At 36.6% G+C, this 22,907-nt stretch overlaps 1 protein-coding gene across 2 annotated transcripts in view; it reads right to left on the bottom strand.

Moving 5' to 3' along the window:
• LOC146666525 (ras-specific guanine nucleotide-releasing factor RalGPS1-like) overlaps positions 1 to 22,907 on the bottom strand; it is a 92,577-nt gene that overhangs the window by 4,287 nt on the left and 65,383 nt on the right. For both annotated transcript variants that reach the window (XM_085414629.1, XM_085414630.1), the window contains 11 exons: positions 21,758 to 21,895; positions 19,016 to 19,109; positions 13,196 to 13,263; positions 7,015 to 7,141; positions 5,475 to 5,626; positions 5,333 to 5,381; positions 4,770 to 4,850; positions 4,239 to 4,344; positions 3,422 to 3,514; positions 495 to 600; positions 294 to 385 (listed from right to left, as the gene is read on the bottom strand). In XM_085414629.1, the coding sequence (XP_085270755.1) occupies positions 294 to 385; positions 495 to 600; positions 3,422 to 3,514; positions 4,239 to 4,344; positions 4,770 to 4,850; positions 5,333 to 5,381; positions 5,475 to 5,626; positions 7,015 to 7,141; positions 13,196 to 13,263; positions 19,016 to 19,109; positions 21,758 to 21,895 (1,106 nt within the window). The remainder of the gene's footprint in view (positions 1 to 293; positions 386 to 494; positions 601 to 3,421; positions 3,515 to 4,238; positions 4,345 to 4,769; positions 4,851 to 5,332; positions 5,382 to 5,474; positions 5,627 to 7,014; positions 7,142 to 13,195; positions 13,264 to 19,015; positions 19,110 to 21,757; positions 21,896 to 22,907) is intronic.

Raw genomic sequence — 22,907 nt, forward strand, 5'->3', positions numbered from 1 at the left:
GCTAGCAGATGCTAGTGGATTAAGCAAACCTTCTCTAAAGGTTGACTGGCCTCTCAGAGACAGGATGAGGAGTTCAGTCATTTAAGAGTGGTTCAGAGTAGAGCTGCTACTCCTCAAAAATAAACAGGACCTAGTTGAGCTCAACCAGTGCTGCAAATACAACACAAGAAGGAATACTGCTTTAATAAAATAAAATGAAATTTGTTTAAATCACGTTTTAATGAAAAAGGACCGTTTAATCTGACCAAACCAGACGAGCGAGCCAAACGATATGTTGTGTGTGCTTAGCTTACCTGAGGTCTACTTTTTCTACAAGCCTCCTCTAGGTTTTTGTGCCAGATGATTGCTGAAAACCTGGACCCCGTCTGGAACTTGTAAACATTGCCTGTAAAGTGACATAAATGGTCTTCATGTGAGTATCTAAAATAGTCACATGAATAAAGACAAAAAAGACAAATAAAATAGGCAAGTTTTGCTGATGGTGGGAGGCTGACCTTTTTCTGGGTCACTGAGCTGGAAGATGTTGGGTCGGGCTGGGTCATCTGGCAGTACCACCATCCAGCCAGTCACACAAACTTTTTTACAAGGCCTTGACTTGTACTGTGGCAAACACAGAGCATAAAATGAATTTATCCACTTGCCCTCACTGTACAATTCTGCACTTATCAGGGGAAAACCTTCACCTTAAATACAACTTTATGTGGCTGTGCAATACACACTTAAAGCCAAAATGTGGACATAGTTTCTCTGAAAGTGTCAAGACATTAGCAGCAGATCTTTATGTGTAGTAGTGTAGTGTGTAGTTTCCAAATGCCCCGCCATATCTTGGACAATTGTCCAATTGTCATCACTGTTCACTAAAGCTTGCCACAAGAAATTTTGACCAGTTGTCCAGTACTAACCATTTGGGTTAGATCAAAGTTCCTTACAACTTTACAGCAGAGCACAAGCTTAGTGTGTTCTAGACTAGAAAAAGACAAAAATGTGATGTGGAGAGATGAGTTCTAACTTTGAGAGTTTTGCGACACGGATTCAACACGTTCCTTTCCATCATTTTTCAAATGTGTTGTTCAAAATGAGGAGAGGCTTTAGGAAAAATAAACTTCTCATTTTCAGCATTTGATGCATGACGACCAATTCATTCATTTCTTCTATGAACAGGAAAGAAAACATAATAGAATAAAGAGGCACCACTGTGCAAATTTGTAACGGAAAGCCTTATCTGTTTTCATAGGAATTAAGTAACCTGTGACTACCTCTATAAAAGAATAGGAAAGACATCAGCAATTAATCTAGGAAGTGTAATAAGAACATTTCCAAACAATTTAAAGCCCATAATTCTAAAGCAATAAGGTGGAAAACACCTCAGACATTTGTTAATCTTTCCAGGAATGGACATTGCAGCAAAATTGCCTCAAGGTCCTGCTGTACAATGGAGTATATCTAAGAATATAACCAAGCTGTTATCAAGTTTTTTTTATTAACTCTATATTCTTGTTCAAGCTATCTTCAAGTGGAGCTATGAAGATTTTCAAGGTTTATGGTGGGAGCATTTAAAATTTTTAGCTTTTTACATCACTATATTATCCCATTCTCTCCTGCATGAGCAGATATAAAAAAAATATATAATAATTGGAACACAAACATTTTTCTGCAAACATCACATAAAATAAAATATGTCCTCAGGTACATCTGTGATCATTTTCACATCATATGACTGTAGAAATCTGAAATTATTACATCCAGTAGTCACAAAAATTTCCCTATTCACTGCTGCAGATATTGAAAATTAATAAAAAAATTACAATAAACTTGGTTTGCGCAAACTCTTTATAACATTATTTTCTAATTTTAAATATTTGATATGTTTCCTATGCTCTGTTCTGAATAAAAGATGGGTTAATTAGTTAGTTTGGAAAATAATCACATTCTGTTTCTGATGACATTTTACACAGCACCCCGGGGAGTCAGACTTCCTTGTATTTTTTTAAAAGTGGTCTTGAGCAACAGTTCTCCAGGTTTTCTGAAGGCATTTCAAGATTGTTTGTTAGGCATTGGCTGCTTTTTTACTCATTTAAAGACCAGTCCTTACTACCTGACCATTTTCAGTGGAATGATTTTTTTGTTTAATAACCCACTTACACAATCATTCGAACATAAAAACTTTGTTATTTTGTTACTAGATGGCTGTCACAAAAACACATCATTTGATCACATTGTGTTAGCTGAATCTACTAAAGTGCCACAAATAACACAGTTTGACAGGCATAGAAGCATACTTTTTCTTCAACAAGTTGCTTTTCAAAGAGCTGTTACTGAAAACTTGGCATTTGTCAGCTCAATGCAGTGTGTATTTCCAGACATGTGAAGCACAAATGAAGAAGTGACAGTTATAAAAAAATAAATAAAAAAAAACCCTACACCACATGAACAGTGTCTGAAAGTCAAGTTCTTAAGAAATAAAAATAGTGCATCTAATTGTGAAGATCATGACAATGATACCAAACACACTGCCAATGCACTGAAAGCATACCCGGAAAGAAAAACACACAATAGAACACTAACAGAGAGCCAAACAAAAGGGCCGCCATCGTCTAGTAGTCACACTAATAATTATAATAACAATAATAATATATTTTCAGTAATAAGATCAAATTTGGAGCCTCTGTTCTAAAGAGTTTCATGTTTGTTTCACTTGCCATGATCTAGTACAACCAAATTAAGGACAAGGTTAATGTCAAATAATTCCTAATGCTTTTATTATTATTTTATCATTGTCACACTACCTGCTTTTGTCCCAAAAGCCAACTAAAATGACAAAATGATATATTGGGGCCCTAAGAAAGCATTCCATAAAAGCAGAGTATAGGCAGTTTTATTTTATGCATTTTTTTTATTTTACTTTGAGCTTTGACTGTACTTGAGATAATTTAGTTAGTTATGCATTTAAGAAAATGTTTTCTTTAAAAACATAAAATTTTATATGGGTTAAATACAATCAAAACATTTTTTGACAGATGTTGTATGCAGTTAAACTTAAAACCTTGCAATTTCTGAAATGCAAACCAATGAGCAGTTCAGACCTGTTTTTTCTATTTTGAATATTTATTAGTCTTCATTAATAAGACAAAAGCATTTCTTATCCAATTACTTGATTAATCAACATAATACTCAATAACTAGGAATTGCTAATTGCAGCCCTAATTAGGTGTATTTAGTTTTTCACACACTCCTTCATTTTTCAGTTGTCTCGTTTTGTTTTTCATTTGAGCTTTTATTTAAATAAAGTTTAAACACAGTAAAGAACAGACTTTTTTGTAATTATGTGCTCATACATAAAACCTTACAACTGGAAGAGGGGGTATTTTCTTTTTCACATGACTTTAGGTGTAGACTCATGTTTCCAAGGCATCACACTTACATGCTTCCTCTCAGAGTCCCTCAGTGCTTTCGCTCCATAGAACGTCAGTGTTGATCCAGACAAAATGATCCAAAATCTGGTCCACGAGGACAACTGTTAGAGAGAAATATATAGAGAGGCTGAAAACAGCTCACTGTCAGCTCACAGTTTTTTTTTAAGTTGCTGATATTCAGTACTAGACTGAATGCAAAATAACTCACTTAAACAACAATGAAAGTTCATGTCAATGGAAAATTGTACTTAGTAGTCAGTATAATCTTTTAATGATATAAGTTTGCATATGGTAGAATACTGCATGTAATCATTTGTGTTTAGAAGTATATAGTTGGTGGCATATTGAAAGAATGTCTCATCCTAGGAGGTCTGTAACATTCCAGGGTGTTCTGGCGTTCACCCCCACATCCTAGGAGCATGGGAGAGGTCGTACCTTGTCTTATTCTTTTACGGTAGGATTAACGTAGCTATGTCAGTTTTAGTCTAAGTGTTTTTTTACATATAGATGAACTGTTGGATTTTCCAGACCAGCAGGTTAAGGGAAGTCGTTTATGGGGCCACACTCTGACCCCACACACACACACACACACACACACACACACACACACACACACACACACACACACACACACACGTATACCTCCACATTCCAATGTAAGGAACAAACGCTCACTGAAGCATATAAATAAAGACCAGGGCAGTCCTCAGTGCGAGTCTCAGTTCTGGAGGCTGCCCTTGCTAGCAAGAAGTTCTGTGTGTTTCTCTTCTCTGAGTCTCTACTGAAGAAGTGTTTTAGAGTATATCTCTTAACAGTTCACCATACCTTGGGCTTTCGTCCCTCCTTCAGCAGTGTTTTCCTTCGCAGTGGTCCTTCAATGGTCACTCTACCAGCTTCACTGCATCCATAGCAGGAGTTGGTAGCAGAGTAGCTAAGGATGTTGGGTAGTAAAGAACATTTAACACTGTAAGCAACTAAAACAGTATTCAGAGCTCAGTGAGTGCAGTTAAAGCTACCTTTAAGAGACTCTTTAAACAAAAGGAACATCCATAATTGTTTCTAAAAATAGCTGCTGGCAAACCATGAACGTCACTGTGTGGTGTTTTCCTACTTAATTTGGTAAACGGACACTTTAGAGACTTAAACAATGACCATATCACAAAATACAGTCAGTGTTTCTATAACTAGAAAATCTCTTTCTAATTAAGTGGAAAGCAAAGCAACATAATTCTAACATCCAAGCAGTCAGGAAATGAAGGGAGTTAAAACATCAAACATGTGTGTCAAATACAAATAATGACTTCATTCTCTTTTAAGACTGTAATACTAATTTCTTACTTTGTTGATTCACTGTACCTGTAAACATAGCTTCGGCTCCGGGGAGAGTTGCGAAGAGGGACCCTCCAGTTCGGGCCCAGTGTTGCATACATGCGGCCCCTGTTTGTCATAAATTATCATAGTCAGCCTTCGTGGTTGGATAGGTCAGTGCTCAACATCATCGAACCCGAAGTGTAAACCAAAGTCAACACTTTACAGTAATATATGACTAAACATGTCATATTGTCCACTCCCAGCCTCTACACAGAAAATAATCTACCTCATTTGCAAAATTGCATTTCCTCTTTTTGGAATATCTGTTAACTACAGAGAACTGCTGTTCTAATAACTTTAAGCCTCATTGAAAATTTTAAAATGAATTTATCATAGCTTCAGTATAAGGACAGCGGGGTGATAAATTCTAAAGGGACTGACCAAAATACTGTTGATAATAGTCTTTTCATCTCATTGTACTACAACCTATTAGTGGTTCTAAAACAAAGTTCTTTTTCCCCGTTAATGTGAAAATTTGTGGGGGGAAAAAACTGTCATTTAAAAAAAATTCCTATTTCAAAATTGTTACAATTATAATTGTCTCTCACCTCTCCACTGCAGGTGATAGCTCCTCCCAAAAGGAACTTTCACTACTGCCTATCATAGGAAAAAAGAAAAACAAATGTAAAAGTCTAAAGATTTGGTTTTGCTAATAAATTGAATACTTGGGAATATTTTCATCACACATACCTAATGACAGGCCATTGGACACAGATGTACTGTGCGGATCATTTCTGACTGGGCTCTGAGATTCTAAGAAGCTGTCATCTAGCAGGTGTCGTGTTTTCTCTATAGGAAATGTGGCACTCCTGCTTTCTGACATGCCATACTGACACATCACACTGTGGACAGAGATCAACCATCAGACAATCAATGAAACAGAGATGCTGGTTGTACATTTTATGTGTCATGTCATGGCTCAGGTAAAGAAATCCTGAACACTGATTGTAGGTAACAGAAGCATTTCATGGCCTTGAAGTTCACTTTGAATCTATCATCCTTTTTTCTGCTTGTTCTATTCTTGTTCTATAACTGTGAACAAGCATAAAAGACAATATTATTTTCTGGACAAGAATTCATTCATTTAACACGGGGGTGTCGAACTCCAGGCCTCAATGGCTGGTGTCCTGCAGGTTTTAGATCTCACCCTGGGTCGACACACCTGAATCAAATGATTAGTTCATTACCAGGCCTCTGGAGAACTTCAAGAAATCTTGATGAGGTAATTTAACCATTTAAATCAGCTGTGTTGAATCAAGGACACATCTAAAACCTGCAGGACACCGGTCCTCAAGGCCTGGAGTTCGACAAGTGTGCCTAACATGTTGCATGTGTTTTCTTTCTTTTGTTCCCATCTTTCTACCATTTTATCGCGCTCTGTTGGAAACGGCCAACATTACATTAGTCCTCTATTTTTAAATAATATTTTGAATGCATGTAAAGTCTATGATATTTGTCAAATATAAACCAATATTCCATAACCAACACACCATACTACTAATTACAAATAACATGAATGCATCTCAAATGGTTTAAACAGTTTATAGAAAGACAGTAAGTCTTCATTTAAGGCAGGTTATTTAATGTCCTTAATGGCTTCCTGTTGGGTAACTCTCATTTGTTTGTCACCCCTTCATATGGACAGAGCAGCATGGGAATTCCAAACACCAGTTAGGCAATGACAACCTTACAGAGTTATTATATTACACAGATTTTTTTTTCCAAGTCAGATTCGTTTATAACTCATTACTCTGCTTTTGTTGAGGACAATACTGATGTGTACAAAACGATCAAACAGCTGGAGAATACAGATACAGAAACAATGGGCAACCATGGATCAGTCATTGTACACTGCAGACCATGAATTGGACTATGGGACTACCTACACCCCCATAACAGTGCACTGTCCATATTACAACCATTCCTTTCCATACCAGTCAATGAAAGCTTTTTGGAAACATTTTGGATTTATACATTATAGGCCAAGAATGACTTGGATTTTACTGCTTTTAAAAAAGCATTAGTTTGTCCTTCTATGAGCACTCATATTATTTGTATTCAGTACACTGTATTTTTCTGTGTTGCTTTCAGTGAAGTCTGTTTAATTCCCTAATAAAGGCTTGTGCTCCAAAATGTTAAACAAGAACATGCCATGAGGATGAATTATTTTAATAATATTGTTTTAATATTATTACTACTATTAAAATTGGTAATAGCTTGTTCTGCTTACTTGTTTCCTAGACTGTGACTCTTCCTGTGGTGAGAGGGAGGGGGGGTGGGAATATGAACCCCCACAGACGCATCAGGGCAAGTAGGTCGTCGGTTATACCTCATAGAGGCTGATACCTCACACAGACCTGAAACATAAAAGGTCATTAATAGTACTTATGTGCAATTTACTTATGTGCAACTCTTTTAAATTGACTTGTAGTAGGCTACTTTGGTTACTTGAAACTCATGTGTCTTATTTAATCCCATTCACATTTATTATTTCACAATGATTTTCTTCTGACAGCGCAAAAAAAGGGTTCATGATAAATTGGTTACTGTATATCTGAATTTCTTTCTTTCACATCTTCAAAGTAGCAAACAAAAGCAGCAGTGGAACAAGTGCGAGTCCTTTATTTGCCTGGTATTGAGACTTTCAGGTTATGTGCCGCTTATTGGTTACTAGTCTGTGTGAGACCTTAAATAATATATTAAGGCACAAAGAACACTTCTGATATTAGAAACTAGATCAATTATTAACAATGCAGAGAATTAAGGCTTATGGAGCATTAAAGCAGGATTTTGTGAAATCACTGGCCAAAAATCAACAAAACCCATAATCATATTGTAATTCAATTAGTGTGTGAAACAAATTCACTAAAATAAAATATAGTTTATGACAGAGGACCTCTGGCCGATCACAAATCTTTTCAGACTTGAATTTAAACAGGGTTTACATTTAATGGGATGCTACAAATGAAACACATACATGCATATGCTTATTCTCATTTCAAAGGGCTTAGAAGTAAGAGTGCATTCCTTATAAATGCACATAAAAAGGTACCAAGGGCTTTCACTGGCCTGCTGGCCACACTCTGAGACCTCAGGGTGTATTAAAAAAACAACTCAACACCACAGCCACTAGAGGGCACTGGTAAGGTGCAAACTGACCACATAAAAGCCTTTGTTAACATAATTAATCAGTGCAGTCATCCCGTGTAAGTGCCTACATAAATTTATCATCAGTCCAGTCACAGTTTCTGGCAGCACTGCTGATGGACTAGTAAATTGATCCACTGTTCCTATGTGCTTTCTGCGCCAGTGGAACCTCTGACTCACTGTGCCTTCCCTCTCACTGGAAACCCACTGGGGGCCAGTCATTTTGACCATTCGGGACCCATAAGGCCAGTCTGTGTTCAGCATGTTCAGCTTTGAACACTTTAGATTTGCATGAAGTTATTTTTTTTTAAAGATTTTTTAGTATAGCAGGATCTTTTGATCTCATATGGAGCATACAGAGCTGAAAAAAAGACATACAAGCAGCTGTATATGATTGTGTCTATTGGTGGGGTTGTTGGGAAAGCAGATGCATTCCCAGTCATGATGTAATGTGGAATTTGTTGAAATCAGAATCGTTCTACCAGCAGGAGGAATAGATTTAGAGCTCTATTAGCAATCAGTATTGCAGTGCAGTAAAGGTAAATTGAAGGAATATAACACACATTAAGGCAGTTTCTTTTCCCAAAACTGGGAATAAAGTGATTTTTCTAGGAAAGAACGTTCCTAATATGGCTTAATTATCAGCTGACAAAAGCTCCTGCTGGTTTGGATTATTGTTGCTTGCTCTGGAAACATTCACACTCAGCAGAATAAGTCTAATGAAAACTCTAATTTTCATTTCTTTAATTGCCAAAAGTATTTTCTTTAATTTACCACATGATTGTAACTATTCTAAGTGAGAGTGGTTTTATTGGCGGTTAGTTTCATCAGCAAGAGGTGGGAATCATTGTGTGTTTTTCAGCCTTTTTTAAGAAATAAAACATTATCCATTGCCTCCCATATCTCACCAAAGAACAACAGTTAAGCCAAAATGATATGCTGACAAGAGTCCTTAATATATGACTGCAGCATTTCTTCATAATAAGAGTAGAATGATGTGGAGGAAAAAAAGAAAAACTGAGACACACTGTGCTGAAAAGTGCATTTTCAGAATGCGCTAGAAAATGTTGGATCTGTTTTTAGGTTATTATGAGACAGGTTAACTGGTTTAGCTCACTTTTAGATCAAATTAGATTGAGAGTGACTCAAACTAAAATGACTTTTACAATATTGAGAAGCACAAAAACACACAAAAATCAAATCTACTCTTGTTTGCTGCTTTTGTCTTTAAATAGCATTGTTTCTTGATATAAGCAGTTTTGAAGGTACTTAGCAAACATATTGTTTTAGTGCTTTTTGCCTGTTTTCGTAATCTCAGAGTAACTCCATGATGTTGAGATAAGGGTTCTGCTGCTGGAGGACTGCCTCTTCTTGTTGTTACTGAAGTTAATACATGCTGCTTATACTCTGTCTGTATGCTGTAAAGATTAAAAGATATTAGTTTTGTGTGATGAAAAGATTATAATTTAAATTAAAACCAGTCCTTTAGTTTTTCTCAGACAGCCAACGGGAGAAGCAATTCATACAAAGCAGGCCTGGCAGGTTGGCCGCAGCAGTAAAATTCTGCTGTTACCTTACAACAGTTCTTTGAACAGTCATTCCCAGTGATTGTGTGGCAAGCACACATACAGGCTTGTTTAGCTTTTTGATCTGCTGCTCAGACATTACAAAACAGATTGGATGAAATCAACCACAGTGAGGAGTCTCTGCCACGAAGAATTCAGTCACAGGCTTACAAGGACAATTATTAAAATGAGAATGGAAAATTGTAAGGGTGCTAACGTCACACAGAGCAGCAACATTTAGACGGTTTCACCTTGTCAGACACAGTGATGGTGAAACTGATCAGTTCAGTCCACCACATTTTCTCAGTCTTACACAAAGAGAGTGAGCAAACCAAATTCTTCTGTTTGGCATTGTGTGAAGTGCATGAGACTTGTTTATACTGACTGAGCCAACAAGACAGTGGACACAGCCAGAACACCCCTTTTCTGCCATGTTATGTAACTGAAAATCTTCATCAAAGCAACAAGAGGAGAGTACCATTAGCTGCTATCATGCACTTACAGTATGAGACAGCCTGCTGACAGAAAATCAGGTAATCCCTTAGTTAGCCAAAACATTGTGTTCACCCCTATATTAGTTTTCTGTTGTTGTTTTTTTAAACTGAAACCACGCCTCCAAAATCTGGATGTCTACAACATCTTTTCCACTGGTGCCTAATCTAAAACTGCTTTAACAAAAAGGTTGCTGCTATGTTACTCTAGCACTGCACAATTAAATTGCAGGTTCTAGTTGCTCTTATCTACTTAGCCAGCTGGATGAGAGCAGAGCATTGTAATTCAGGAGAATGCCCAGATGCCTCAGTCCCCAGCTCCTCCAGTCTACATGTCAAAGTATCTTTGGGAAAGATACTGAGCCCTGAGATGCCCCATATATTAATTGGAGAGGGAGTGTTTCTGCGAATGTTGTCGTCAGAATGAAGCGCTTACGCTTCAATGAAGTCTCAACTAGAGTAAAAAAAGCACTAAAGAAGTACCAGTGAGTCTTGGATATCACATGAGCTTTACACCATTTCTCTTACATCCAACATGCTTACTTGGAGATTTATTTTCATTATATTCACCTGCCCAGAATTTGCAAATTAAAATGAACTAGTAGTTAAATCTGATACAAAATACGTTTTTGCATATGAGATAAGTGCCACTGTGCATGGTTCCTGATAAATAAAAACTAAATAAAAAGCAAAAGATCTGAGTTTCTCATGCTTCTGACTCCGTCACAATATAATTAGTGCTATTCACTTTATATGAGGTTGATTAGAATGTTTTGCCTCATCAAAGCATTTTTTAAAATTAAAACACATTACTCCAAAGCAGAGAACTTTGCATCTTTAAGTTGGCAGATTGTCTACATTAGATACCCTTTCTGACGCAACTCCAAAACTATATGTGTCTTTGCTAGGGATCAAACAAAGATCTTTTACTTGTTAAGTAGACATGTAAACTACTACACTATGGAGCCGCCTTGAAAGAAAAACACCTATACACACAAATTTGTCCAAAGAGAGATGTCAGGTTTATTGGTGATTCTAAACAGACTGTGGATATACTTAAAGTATATAAAATACCTGTTTCCCATTCAATGAAAACAATAAGGGGGGTCATTTACATTTTGAGAAAAAAACATGCGGTCACACGAGGTCTCCATGCAGGTGAAACAAGCCATCCTTGAGCTGCAAATGTTTTTTGTTGAGGGTTGGGGGTGGGGAGAACATCCAAGAAATTGCTACATTAGGAATAGCAGACAGAAGAAAATAGTGGTGGATGATCACAGAATCATTACCATGGTGAAGAGAAACCCTTCACAACAGCCAATTAAGGGAACAACACTCTCCAGGAGGTAGGCGTATCTGTCCGGCAATTTGACTGATGAGTTTTGTTTTAGTGGTTACCAGGAGTCTTTCCTTTAATCTGATATAACACCTTTGGGATGATATAAATCCAGGCCTTCTCATTCAACAGCATTGTCTGACCTGCACTTCCAGAAGAATCCTAAAAAAAGTCTATAAAGACATTCCTAAACCTTGTGAAAAGCATTCCCACAAGAGTTGAAGCTGTTGTTATTGCTGCAAACAGTGGGACGACACCATATTAAAGGCTATGTATGCTTTAATATGGTGTCGGCCACATACCATATGGGATGCCACTCAAATTCATATGTGTGTTTGGCAATTTAGTTTATGTTTAATAACTGAATTTCATTACATTTGTGTGTGTTTTATTGTTTGTTTGTTTGTTTCTATTTCAATCAAGCTAGCTAGCTAAACAGATTAGACTCTTAGAAAGCACTTAGAACAATGTGCTTGTGCGAATTGGTGTGAATGGGTGAATGCACAAGTTGTGTAAAACACTTTGAGTGCTCAGAAGAGTAGAAAAGTGCTATATAAGAACCAGTATCATATAGTATTTACAAGGCAACGGGTGGGAAATAACATACAATTTTTTAGGTATCTGTAGTTCAATTGAGTCTGGCTGTATGATGCTGACATTACTTCCTGGTAGAGATGGGTAGAAAATAACCCTGAATGTAGTCTTCATCATGCTACACTAATAAATGAACACCATCACTTAAATGGTAAATGTTTCTATCAGTGCAGTGCACCAAAGCACAGTATGTGACATTATGAAGTAAATGTTGGTTACACCCGCATGTAATGACTATAAACTAATACACCATTAGAGTCTAAACCACCAGGTACACGATACTGTAAAAAATGAAGGTTTAATTTACAACGGAAACAGAAAGAGGATGGCTTCTTTGTTCATGTTGTTAGCTACTGATAGCTTTCACTTGGTTACTGAAATGGTGAAAATATGAACAGTAGGAGTACCTGTGGGAACTACAGTGCTACAGAAAAGCATATGTGTGTGCCTGTGTGTGTGCGTGATCTGTTTCACCACAGGAACAGTTGTGTTTATCTCTGATTATTCTTTTTAACACACCCAATTTTTTTTTCTGTTTTTAGTGTAAAGTAAATGTTCATACTGACGCTAAATGCTAGTGTTCATTTCAATTCAGTTCAATTCAGAATTGAATTATCAGGGCCCAGGTAAATTTACATAGCACCAAAGCAAAACAACTGTCATCAGGGCACTTCACATAGTGTACTTTACATATACTTTTTATGAAAACTCAACGGTCATGAACATGCAGCAGAGTTATTATAGTTTTGTATTTTCTAATTAGGTTTTATTTTTATTTCCTTTTTCCATTTCAGGTTTTTGGATTTTCTTATTTCAGTTTAGTTTTTATTGTTCTAAAATGTTTAGTTTTACTTTAGTTTTCATTCGTTTCACAGTTATATCTTTTAAATTTATTACTGCATGGAGGGCTTGGAAAATTAGCACAGGTATTACAATAAACACACAATAAACGTGTCTATCAATGAGTCATCAGGCAAGTTGCAATTCTTTTTTTAACCAAACTAATAGATACTAAAAACAAAGCAAATTTCCTCCACAAAAATCAGTTCAGTTACTTTAAAAAAAAATTTAAGTCTAGTTTTTATTTTTATTTCAGTTAACTAAAATGTTTTTTCACATTTAGTTGAACTTTTTAGTTCATTTTCAGGTAACTATAATAACCTCGCCTTGCAGACTTGACAGAAAAAGCTAATAATTTTTGTTTTGAGTACAACTTGGTGGAAGTGGTGGATATCTGCAGGGCTTTTTATCAGTGCAGTTCAACCATGTGTGACTTACCTGCCAGGTCTTCTTTAGAAGAAGCAATGCGAGGGGAACTGTTGCCAGGTTCAATCTTTAGAGAAAGCCTGTAACACAAATGTTTCCATTAGATAAAAGAGCTCAGTGCTGTTGTGTTTGTCAGTTAAAAGGTAGTTTCAGATTTTACTAAACACACTAAACATTACGCAACTGAGTAAGGCGATGTCACATCATCTGCTGATGAAGAAAATTCTTTTAATTAGCATTGTGTTACTTCTACATAGAAGCCGTCTCACTCACACTTTCTTTTATATCTCAAGTCTTAGGTCAAGCAGTTACGTCGCCCATAATACTCGCAAAATATCAATCACTTTCTTTGGTCTCTGTTTGCCACATCACCACAAATTTCTTACAGCATATGCAGTTTTACTGGGGCTGAGACAGACAGCATTAAGCAACATTTTTTTAAATGTAAAAATGAGGAAAGATAGATTTACTGCTGCCACTCCTCATTTTTTAACATAGTCTAAACACATACTTAGTCTGGATAGGATTACCTTGGCCAGCAGTAATATTGTTAGGAGTCTTGGACTAGTTTTTGACCTGGATATGTCCTGTGCATATTAAACAAATATGTAGGACTGTCTTTTTTGATAAAGTATATAGTTAAGATTGGATCTGGTGACCCTGAATCCTCCTGAATCCTTATTTATGCTGCTATAGGCCTAGACTGCTGGGGGCGTCCCATGATGCACTGTTTCTTGTTCACTCAGCTTTTTCACTCACTATGTGCTTATAAACAACTCAGTATTTAATCATTAGTTATTATTCATGTCTTTTTAATGAAAAACACAAGCCTTGTAATTAGAGATGGACCGATCCGATATTACGTATCGTATCGGTCCGATACTGACGTAAATTACTGGATCGGATATCGGAGAGAAATAAAAAATGTAATCTGATCCATTAAATATCAAAAAAAGCACCTCACAAAACTTGCAACACGGCGTAACTCAGCTCATAACCGTAGCACTCTGAGCAGTATGCATCACGTGATAGAGCGGCTGTGCGTATTTGTAGCCTCGCTACCAAACTGGTGGCATTTCATCTCCGAGGAAGTTATCCCAGAGAGAAGTAAAGCAAGTGTGTAAGTTCATCTCTGAATGTTTGTAAAGCATTCCCACGTTAAGCTTAACAACCGATATATGGAGCAACTGCCTCTCTCTCCCTCCCTCTCCTGCTGGTACTTCAGTCGTGAAACTGATTAATGATCAGCTGATCGGCTTTTCTGTCGAGTCCGTCTCTCTTCTTTGTTTTTGGCCCACTTTGCACCAGAAAGAGGAAACCAGCGGCTGAACAACAGCAGCACGTTTAACCTTGATAAGCTTTTGTTAGAATTTATTTAATATTACTTTCTAGACCAGGATCCTTTTCTACGTAGCTGACGGCTGGTAACTGTGCAGGGGCGGATCTAGCAAAGTTTAGCCAGGGGGGCCGATAGGGCATTAACAGGGAAAAGGGGGGCACAAAGACATACTTTTCTTTCTTATTCTCATTTAAAATGTCTAGCTTTTAATAAATAATTATCTGAATCTTACACCCAAAGTTTTAATCTGATGTAAAATGTATAGAAGTCCATGATTGTATATAGTAACTGTTAAGTTTAATATACCCTAGTAAGCTATACTACTTTTTCCTTTGGAAAGATACCATCTGTGCAGTCTGCAGTTCTGTTGAAGAAAGATGTGGAATCTATTTAATTATTCTTGAAAAATAATTTATTTCTGTGCATTTTTTTTCCCCACACTGCATCAAATTAAAGTTGATTACGTTGATTAAGCATCATGAGGTGGGGGGTGGTTCCCTATTTTTTTTTGCTGGGAGTTTGCAACCCTATTAGTTAGGTTGCTTAATATTTCTGCTAAGTACTCTTTAAAATACCAGAATAGGAAGGATGGAGTAGGTTTAAGATTATTAGATTGATCAGTATTGCTGAACTATGAAATATTTTGGGTGCAGTGTATTTTTTACATACAGGTATAACAGAATAGCTTTAGTGTTGTTGTTTATTTAAACTTGAGTATGAACTTATACAAAATGCAACAAGATATTAAAAAAAACAGTTTTATTAATTGAAAAACACATTATATTGGATTCATATCGGTATCGGCCGATATCCAAATTTATGATATCGGTATCGGACATAAAAAAGTGGTATCGTGCCATCTCTACTTGTAATGCCCCAAAAGGTTGAAGTCTTGTCTTTGTCTGCCAGTAACTGAAAGTTTCTTTTTAGACCAGTCTCATTTTGATCTGCCTTTTGCTGCTGGATTTAATATGCAGTATACAATACTATGCAGTATTGTAATTTCTTTGGAAATACGGATTAAAACTTTAATATTAAATTCATGCCATAAAATGCCTTGATAAGATGTAGGGAAGAGGACACAATCAGCCTTAGATTAGCCTCCTCAGAGATTGGACCTTAGTATTATTGAAACAGTTCCATTCAGCCAACATCCAAAGAAGAGGTTTGGAATGTTCTTTAAAAGCCCGGAAAACTATTCCTGAAGACTACTTAAAGAAATTACAAAAAAGATTGCCTTAAAGAGTTAAAGCTGTTTTGAACAATAAAGATGGCAATACCAAATACTGACTTTAAAGTTCATGAGAAATATACAAACTGTTTTTGCGTTATATGCTGCATTTGCATGCATGTTCACATGTTTCCATTAATCAGTGCGCCTACTGAACACTTTCCTAGCATAACAAAGAAATGACTGGTAGATCACTGTATCTTTCACTGTGTCTCGCTACAACTACTAGCAGCAAACCTTTACAACACAACGATTACCAATTATATTATGGAGGCTTTACATTTATTAACTTTTTTGAGAGCCAAGAAAAGACATGTCACGTGTTCCTGCCCAGTTTGCCACTAAATAACCGTCTATGACCTATGAGTCAACTTTATTGAATAAGATGCATCTTCTGTACATGCAAGCTCATCCTACACAGGGTGGTTTTTGGGTGTCTTAGTACTTGTTCAGGAAATCTCACCCAGGTGAATTTGTTTCCATCATGAACATCTTGAGAGTTTAAAAAGCAAGTTACTGGACTTTAAAAATTTTTTGTACATTTTTCACCTTACATTCAAGAGCCTTCTTCAGGTATTTATTTCTGAGTTGTCTCTTAGGTAGTCACTGACCCACTATTAATCACATGCCTCATCAAATGAGCCAAGCTGGAGAAGGCAAGAGATGGGGTACACACAAGGCTAACACAGAGAGACAGAAAACCATTCACATTCAACACGGACAACTATGGGCAATTTATAATCATCAATTAATATAACCACACAAACTGCATGTATTTGGACTATAGGAGGAAGCCAAGAGAACATGCACACCCCAGACAGAAAGGCTCTGGCCAGATGGTGGATTCAAAACCAGGGCTTTCTTGTTTGATGCGTCAGTGCTAACCACTGCCCCACTGTGCTGCACCAGCCCAATCTTGTTAGAAACAAAATTATTATACAAAACCAAAAACTATCATGGTCAAAATAGACCTCCTGATACTAATAGCGGATTTGTCTATTTTGTTTTGCTGAAGTCATTTGTTATAGTTTTCAAGAAACCTCACGTCTCCCAAGCAATCCCAGCTTGTTCTTCTTTGGTGAATCTGTGGCTCTTGGTCTTCTGTTCACCCTACAGATTTCCAATGGGACTGAAGTCAAGTTTTTGTGCACACCAGTCAATAACATTCACTTTGGTGATGGAGTTATTTCTTTAGCAGAAGCGACACATGTTTTGGGTTGTCAACCCAGACCCAGTTTTGCTGCAAATACTTGAGAGTTTCTTTCAGAATTGTCACATAGCCTTCTTTCTTCAAGATTCCTTCCACCTTGACACACTCACCTCTCTATAGTTCTCTCACACATGCACAGTCTGCTAAAACTCAGAACAAAGAGTTGTAGCCATATTCATTAAGAAAAAGATAAACTTCACCATTCAATTTTATTTATATAGCGTTGTTGCTGTCACAACAACAGCCGTCTCAAGGTACTAAGGTACTCATAATAGGGGGAGACTTCACCAGCCATTTAATCCAAAAAAAATTATAGGCTCAGTACAGGACTAGCTCAAAGGAACTGCAGGCTACAGACATTCTTAAACAATGAATTATTCTGGTCTTTGCAATGCTCTGCATTCATATGTCCCTACAGGGACTGTCTATCTTTTCAATAGAACACCACTCACATTCTCACTTAGGCTACTTTTATATTAAAGCAAAAATTTCTGGCACAACTTAACCTACTCCCAAGGTGCGTGAAGAGGAACACTTGAAGGGAAGAGGAGCAACTTTATTGCCTGATGAAGGCCACAAGCCGAAACCCGTCGGTCAGGCAATAAAGTTGTTCCTCTTCCCTACTTTTATATTAAAGACACTCAGATTCATCCTATCACTATCAGTGATCATTCACCAGTGTCTGTCTCTGTGACAAAGAAAAGAGTCACACATATTAAGATGGTCCTTGTTGTCCTAAGACATTTACTGCTTTTTCTCTAATTACACTTAATAGCTTAACTACATTAATAGGCTAGATGCTCCTTAGAGATATTACCTCCATCAGTGCTATCTGGACTCTCACCAGGATTGGTCCATCATTGCTATTATTAACAGCTAACTGAGGCAAGGCTGCATTCAATCTACTTTAAACATACCAAGGTAACATCTTTACTAGAGCAAATCTAATCTTGATGCCAGCTCTATATGGCATTTTTTTGCCTATTTCAAAATTGCCATTTTTCGAATAATTTGCTAACAAAATTGCAGAAGTCAGTTAGCATGTAAAATCTGTCACGTTCCTGTTTCTTTCCTTTAAGGAATATTTCCTAATTGTGACATATAGTCTCCTCAGCTGAACTCAAGCAAATATTCAAAGAATTTGTGACATCACACTTATATTACTGTAATGGCCTGTTTACTGGCTTGAACAAATCATGTCTTTCACATCTCCAAACTATACAAAATGAAATGGCCCGACTATTAACACAAGTTCACATCACTCATTTTATGCTTTTTACATTGGCTCCCCATACATTTTAGGATTAGTTTAAAAATACTAAACGACCAGACTCCTGATTATTTATCAGAGTTTCTAACAAAATAAACAGATACTTGCCATCTTCATTCCCAAGCTCTGAGTTTTTGTTAGTTGTTCCTCATCCACAACTAAAGACTATAAGGGAAAGAGCCTTTCAGTCTGTGGTACCAGGACAGTGGTACAGTCTACCACTACAGCTACATTTAGCTGATTCTGTGGACTCATTTTTAAAATTAGTTAAAATATTTTTTGCTTAAAAAACTTTTTTGTTGATGATTTCATTTTGTACTTACCTGTTTATTTTATTGAATATTTTTATTGCTAATAATTGGCTTCTCATTTTCTTTTTTCTTTTACTGTTTTCTGTTGCACAGTGCTTTGTGACAGTGCTTGAAAAATTTACTGTGTTGGCTCTATCGTCCCAAATGATATCATATTTCATTTCATATTTAAAGCTTATATGACATATCATTTATGTCCAACTTGAAAAATTATGATGACAAAAGTGACCCTAAGAAACCAAGAAACAAGCAGAGCAACCTAGACTCTGTCAGATAAAGCCATCAATGTCTGCTGAATGAAAGGACACACTATTGAAAAAGATCCTTTCCATTTTGCTTCCTGTGTATTGACCGTCCTCAATTTTACACTTACACCCATGCTTCTATGTGCCTGCCATAATCGACTGAAATCAAACAATTGTCAAATAATTAATTTCACAATCCCATGCCATTCACATTGAAAACACTTACTTGAAGTTATCGTCCTCTACAAACTTCTGGAGTTCCTCTATGTAGCGAACTGACAACAGATACTTCTGAACATGCGGCAGGGTCACCAAGTGATCTAATGGAAAAAAGAAAAAGCAAATTACCTTCAACACAACTCTTGGTAGAGAATTAACTTTAAATAAAGTTACTTCTCTTGTCTATGTTCTCCTTCAGTACATCCATGAATTTTCTCAGTGGTCTTTCTCTTTTCCTCTTGACTGGTAGTTCCAGCTTTAGCATCCTTTATCCAATATATCCACTATTCCTCTTCTGCACCACCCAAACAATTTTAAGCCTTAGCTCTCTAACTTTTGGAACGGTCCCGAGTAAGCTGTAGGTCAGAAATTCAGAGTTCCCAGTCAGAAAATGGAAAGCCTCCTTTCCCACTCAGAAACTCAGAGCAGAGTTAACAATCCAACATGGCAGTACTGAACATAAACAGTAGTAAAACTATAAACTATATAACTTTTTCAGTCATACTATTACCTGTATACCTCTCATCCACCCACGTGTAATCTGTCTTTCATTTCTCTTCTCTTATACTTTCACCTCTCTAGGCTCTCTACCATCCATCTGCTCCCTATTCTCACTTTAGATAATAATGTCGTCTGTAAATATCATAGTCAATAGAGACTCCTGCCTGACCTTATCTGCCAACCCGTTCACCACTACTGCAAACAAGAAGGGGCTTAGAGTTGATCCTTAATGCAGTCCACCTTGTTTCCATCAATGACTCCTACTGCACACCTTATCACTGTCTGGCAGTCCTCATACATGTACTGCACCAGCCTTTCTCTAGATCCACAAAGACACAGTGCAACTTCTTTTGATCTTCACTATACTTCTCAACAGTATCAAAACAAACATCACATTATGAAGCCATACTGCTGCTCACACCTCACACTTCCACCTTCTCAACATAAGCTACAAGTGTCAGAACATTTACATTTCTATCTTTCATCACACTAATCTGCGCACACTCTTTTGAGCTCAATCTGTCTTTCTAACCAACTGTCTGCATTCCATGTAGGTTATCCTTCCCTAGTGTCTAGCTATGCGTGCAACTAATTATAAGCCTTTTCCTTTGCTTTTGCCACCGCTATCTTGGCCTTGCACCTCGACTCCTGGTAGTCCTGTATACTTTCTTCATCACCTTGACAGCAATTTTATCTTGGACTTGCATTTATGCCTGTGTAAATGCACAGCAAAACATAGAAGTAAATTTTTTATCTGGACAACAATATTTTATATAACGCTAGCACTCAATAACGCACAAGGATGACAGCAAAGCAATTACAGAATCAACCCACTGATTTACCATCTATAGAAGACTAGGAACTTATTTTGTCAGTTTAAAATTATCTGAATTATATGTATTAATATAATATTTTTTAAAAATAATTTTTCATCATGTTTATTAAATTTCACCGGTTTAGCACAGTGTGTGAGCAGGTGACCACATGCCACATGGCCAAAGAGCAGGAGTCGGGGTTTGAGTCTGACCCGTGGCCCTTTGCTGCATGTCTTCGCCTCTCACCTCCCTGCTTCCTGTCCTCTTCACTGTTATTATCCAATAAAGGCAAATTTATAAAATTTGAGTCTCTGTTCTTATACTTAAAATTAATTACTCTGCTTAAAATTGCTTACAGTACAATGCCTGTCTTCTTTCCTGTAAAAATACTCATGATTTCAAATCAATTACTTGTAATTACATTTTATTACACAGTAGTTACTTACCCCTAGTAGCTGAGCGTATTATAGTGTTGCCCATTTTTTTGCAGTGACATTTTAAAAATAACATTAAAATGTAGGTACAGCAAGCCAAGCTTATATTTGGGAACAGAAATGATAAAACACAAAAGTGACTTCCCTGAAACAAAAGCTTTACAATGACTCACTCATTTATTCAATGATTCCCCCGCTTAGAGTTACAATTTGAGTAATCCTAACTTTTAGTCACTTGCAGATAGTGAAAGGTAAACATATTTAAACTAATTAAGATCTCCAGATTTTTTTCAATAAAGCATTTAAAAGGCTTCAGAATAGTAATAGAGGATTTATATTTATTGCAGAAATTCACCCCTACTCGCCCCTCCGTCTGGGGCAACATTTCATGCAGGTATCTTGAACATTTTTATTACTCAGCAGCTCCCCACACAAAGCACACTGGAAACACCACATGCTAGCCAAAACAATTAAGGACTTTAATAAACTTAGTTCGACTGGCAGACACTTGAAAATTTTCCTGAACTCGTCAGTGAAAGTAACTTAAGCAAAGCAGAGCAATAAAGGCTCGGGTAACTAAAGCAGAGCCAAGCCATTAGAACTTTATACAAAAACCCAAACTTACATATAAAAGCTAAAAAGACCATATTTCTTTAGCATCCTGCAGTGGTGATCTACTTGGGTTATTATGAACACATACATATTTTGGCTTCATCCATATTAAAGATTTATGACATACAGGGCTGTGAAAAATGTTTAGGTTTTTTCATATTTGTCACATGTTTCAGATCAAACAATTTAAATATTAAACAAAATTAAGCTTTGTAAATACAAAGTGCTGTTTTAAAACTAAATGCTTTTTTTTTTTTATTAAGGAATTACATTTTCACAGTACTGTACAACCATAACTCTGATGTCAGAAGATCATCAATATATACATGATTAGGAAACAGACACTATACTGTTCCTACTGCAACTACTGATGTAATTGTGTCTTACCATAGTTACATGACATCTGCAGGTCTGAAATAACTCTCAGAAGATTGTTCATCTGATTTGTCCTCTGCTCTGTCTCTATGATGCTGTCTGATGCAGGATAAGCCGAGTCAATGTAGATAATGTCCAACAGGTAGATCCCTGTAGAAGGCACAAAAAAGCTAGTTAAACTCTTCTAACAACAGGAATAATGATGGGTTTGAAAGCATACCCAGTGATTTCAACAGAAGAATTTATTACTTCAATGAAAGCTTTAATGTGTGGAAGCATCAGTGTTTTCTGTATTTGGTTCTTTTTAGTCTTTCTCACAATGTCTCATAATGTCAGCGAGAGATATTGTGAGAGCTAGAGGAGCTGCCAGAAGATTTCCCCTGGAAGTCATTAACACAAATGTGTTATATGGAAACACTGATAAACACTGTTAATCTTGTTCACTACAGATTCTAGTGAAAATGGGCATTAGGCTTTTATTGGTCATTGCAATGTTTTTACTCATTTATAAAGGATGTGGACATATTATTTACAACTGGAATACATGAATTATTTTGTGGATTTTGGTTATGAATAGTGGACTTTGGTAGTTGCAAACCTCAGGAGAATAATATAATTACTAAAATTTAAGAAAAACTGTAGTAAAAGCAATTTAAATAATCACATCAGCTCTGTCACAAGTGATCTGGAAAACAGCTGCTGAGTCACCAACTTTCCAACAATTTATTTTAACTTCTCAAGTGTTACAAAATAGTGGGGTGGAAACATACCCTGAGCATGAACAGAAACTCCCTTATCCTGCAGTGTACTTTAGAAAAATAACTACGCATACAATAATGTAGAACATTTTCTGCACTTTATATTTAACTTTATATCCACATAATATGATCAAAAAGGTGCCTGATCTAAATTCATTCTGCAATGTCTCCAGACATCCAGAGAAAGTCACAAAAAACTATCTTCAATTAAAGAAGAAGAACAATAACTGCTGGTACAACCTTCATCCGAGAAAAACTGTGTACAAGTGTACACAGAAGTACTGGTGTTGTGTTAAAGTGCCTGCAATATTTGTGCAGCTTTGTGTTTGTATAATGTACAATATGTAATCTGCAGACCAGGGACTAATAGATGGAAACTGTATAAAGATATTGTTCTATAAACA

This window comes from Rhamphochromis longiceps, linkage group LG7 (genome assembly GCF_057381845.1).
Source record: "Rhamphochromis longiceps isolate RC_006_pf linkage group LG7, R_longiceps_female_GT1.1, whole genome shotgun sequence".
NCBI classification, from domain to species: Eukaryota; Metazoa; Chordata; class Actinopteri; order Cichliformes; family Cichlidae; genus Rhamphochromis; species Rhamphochromis longiceps.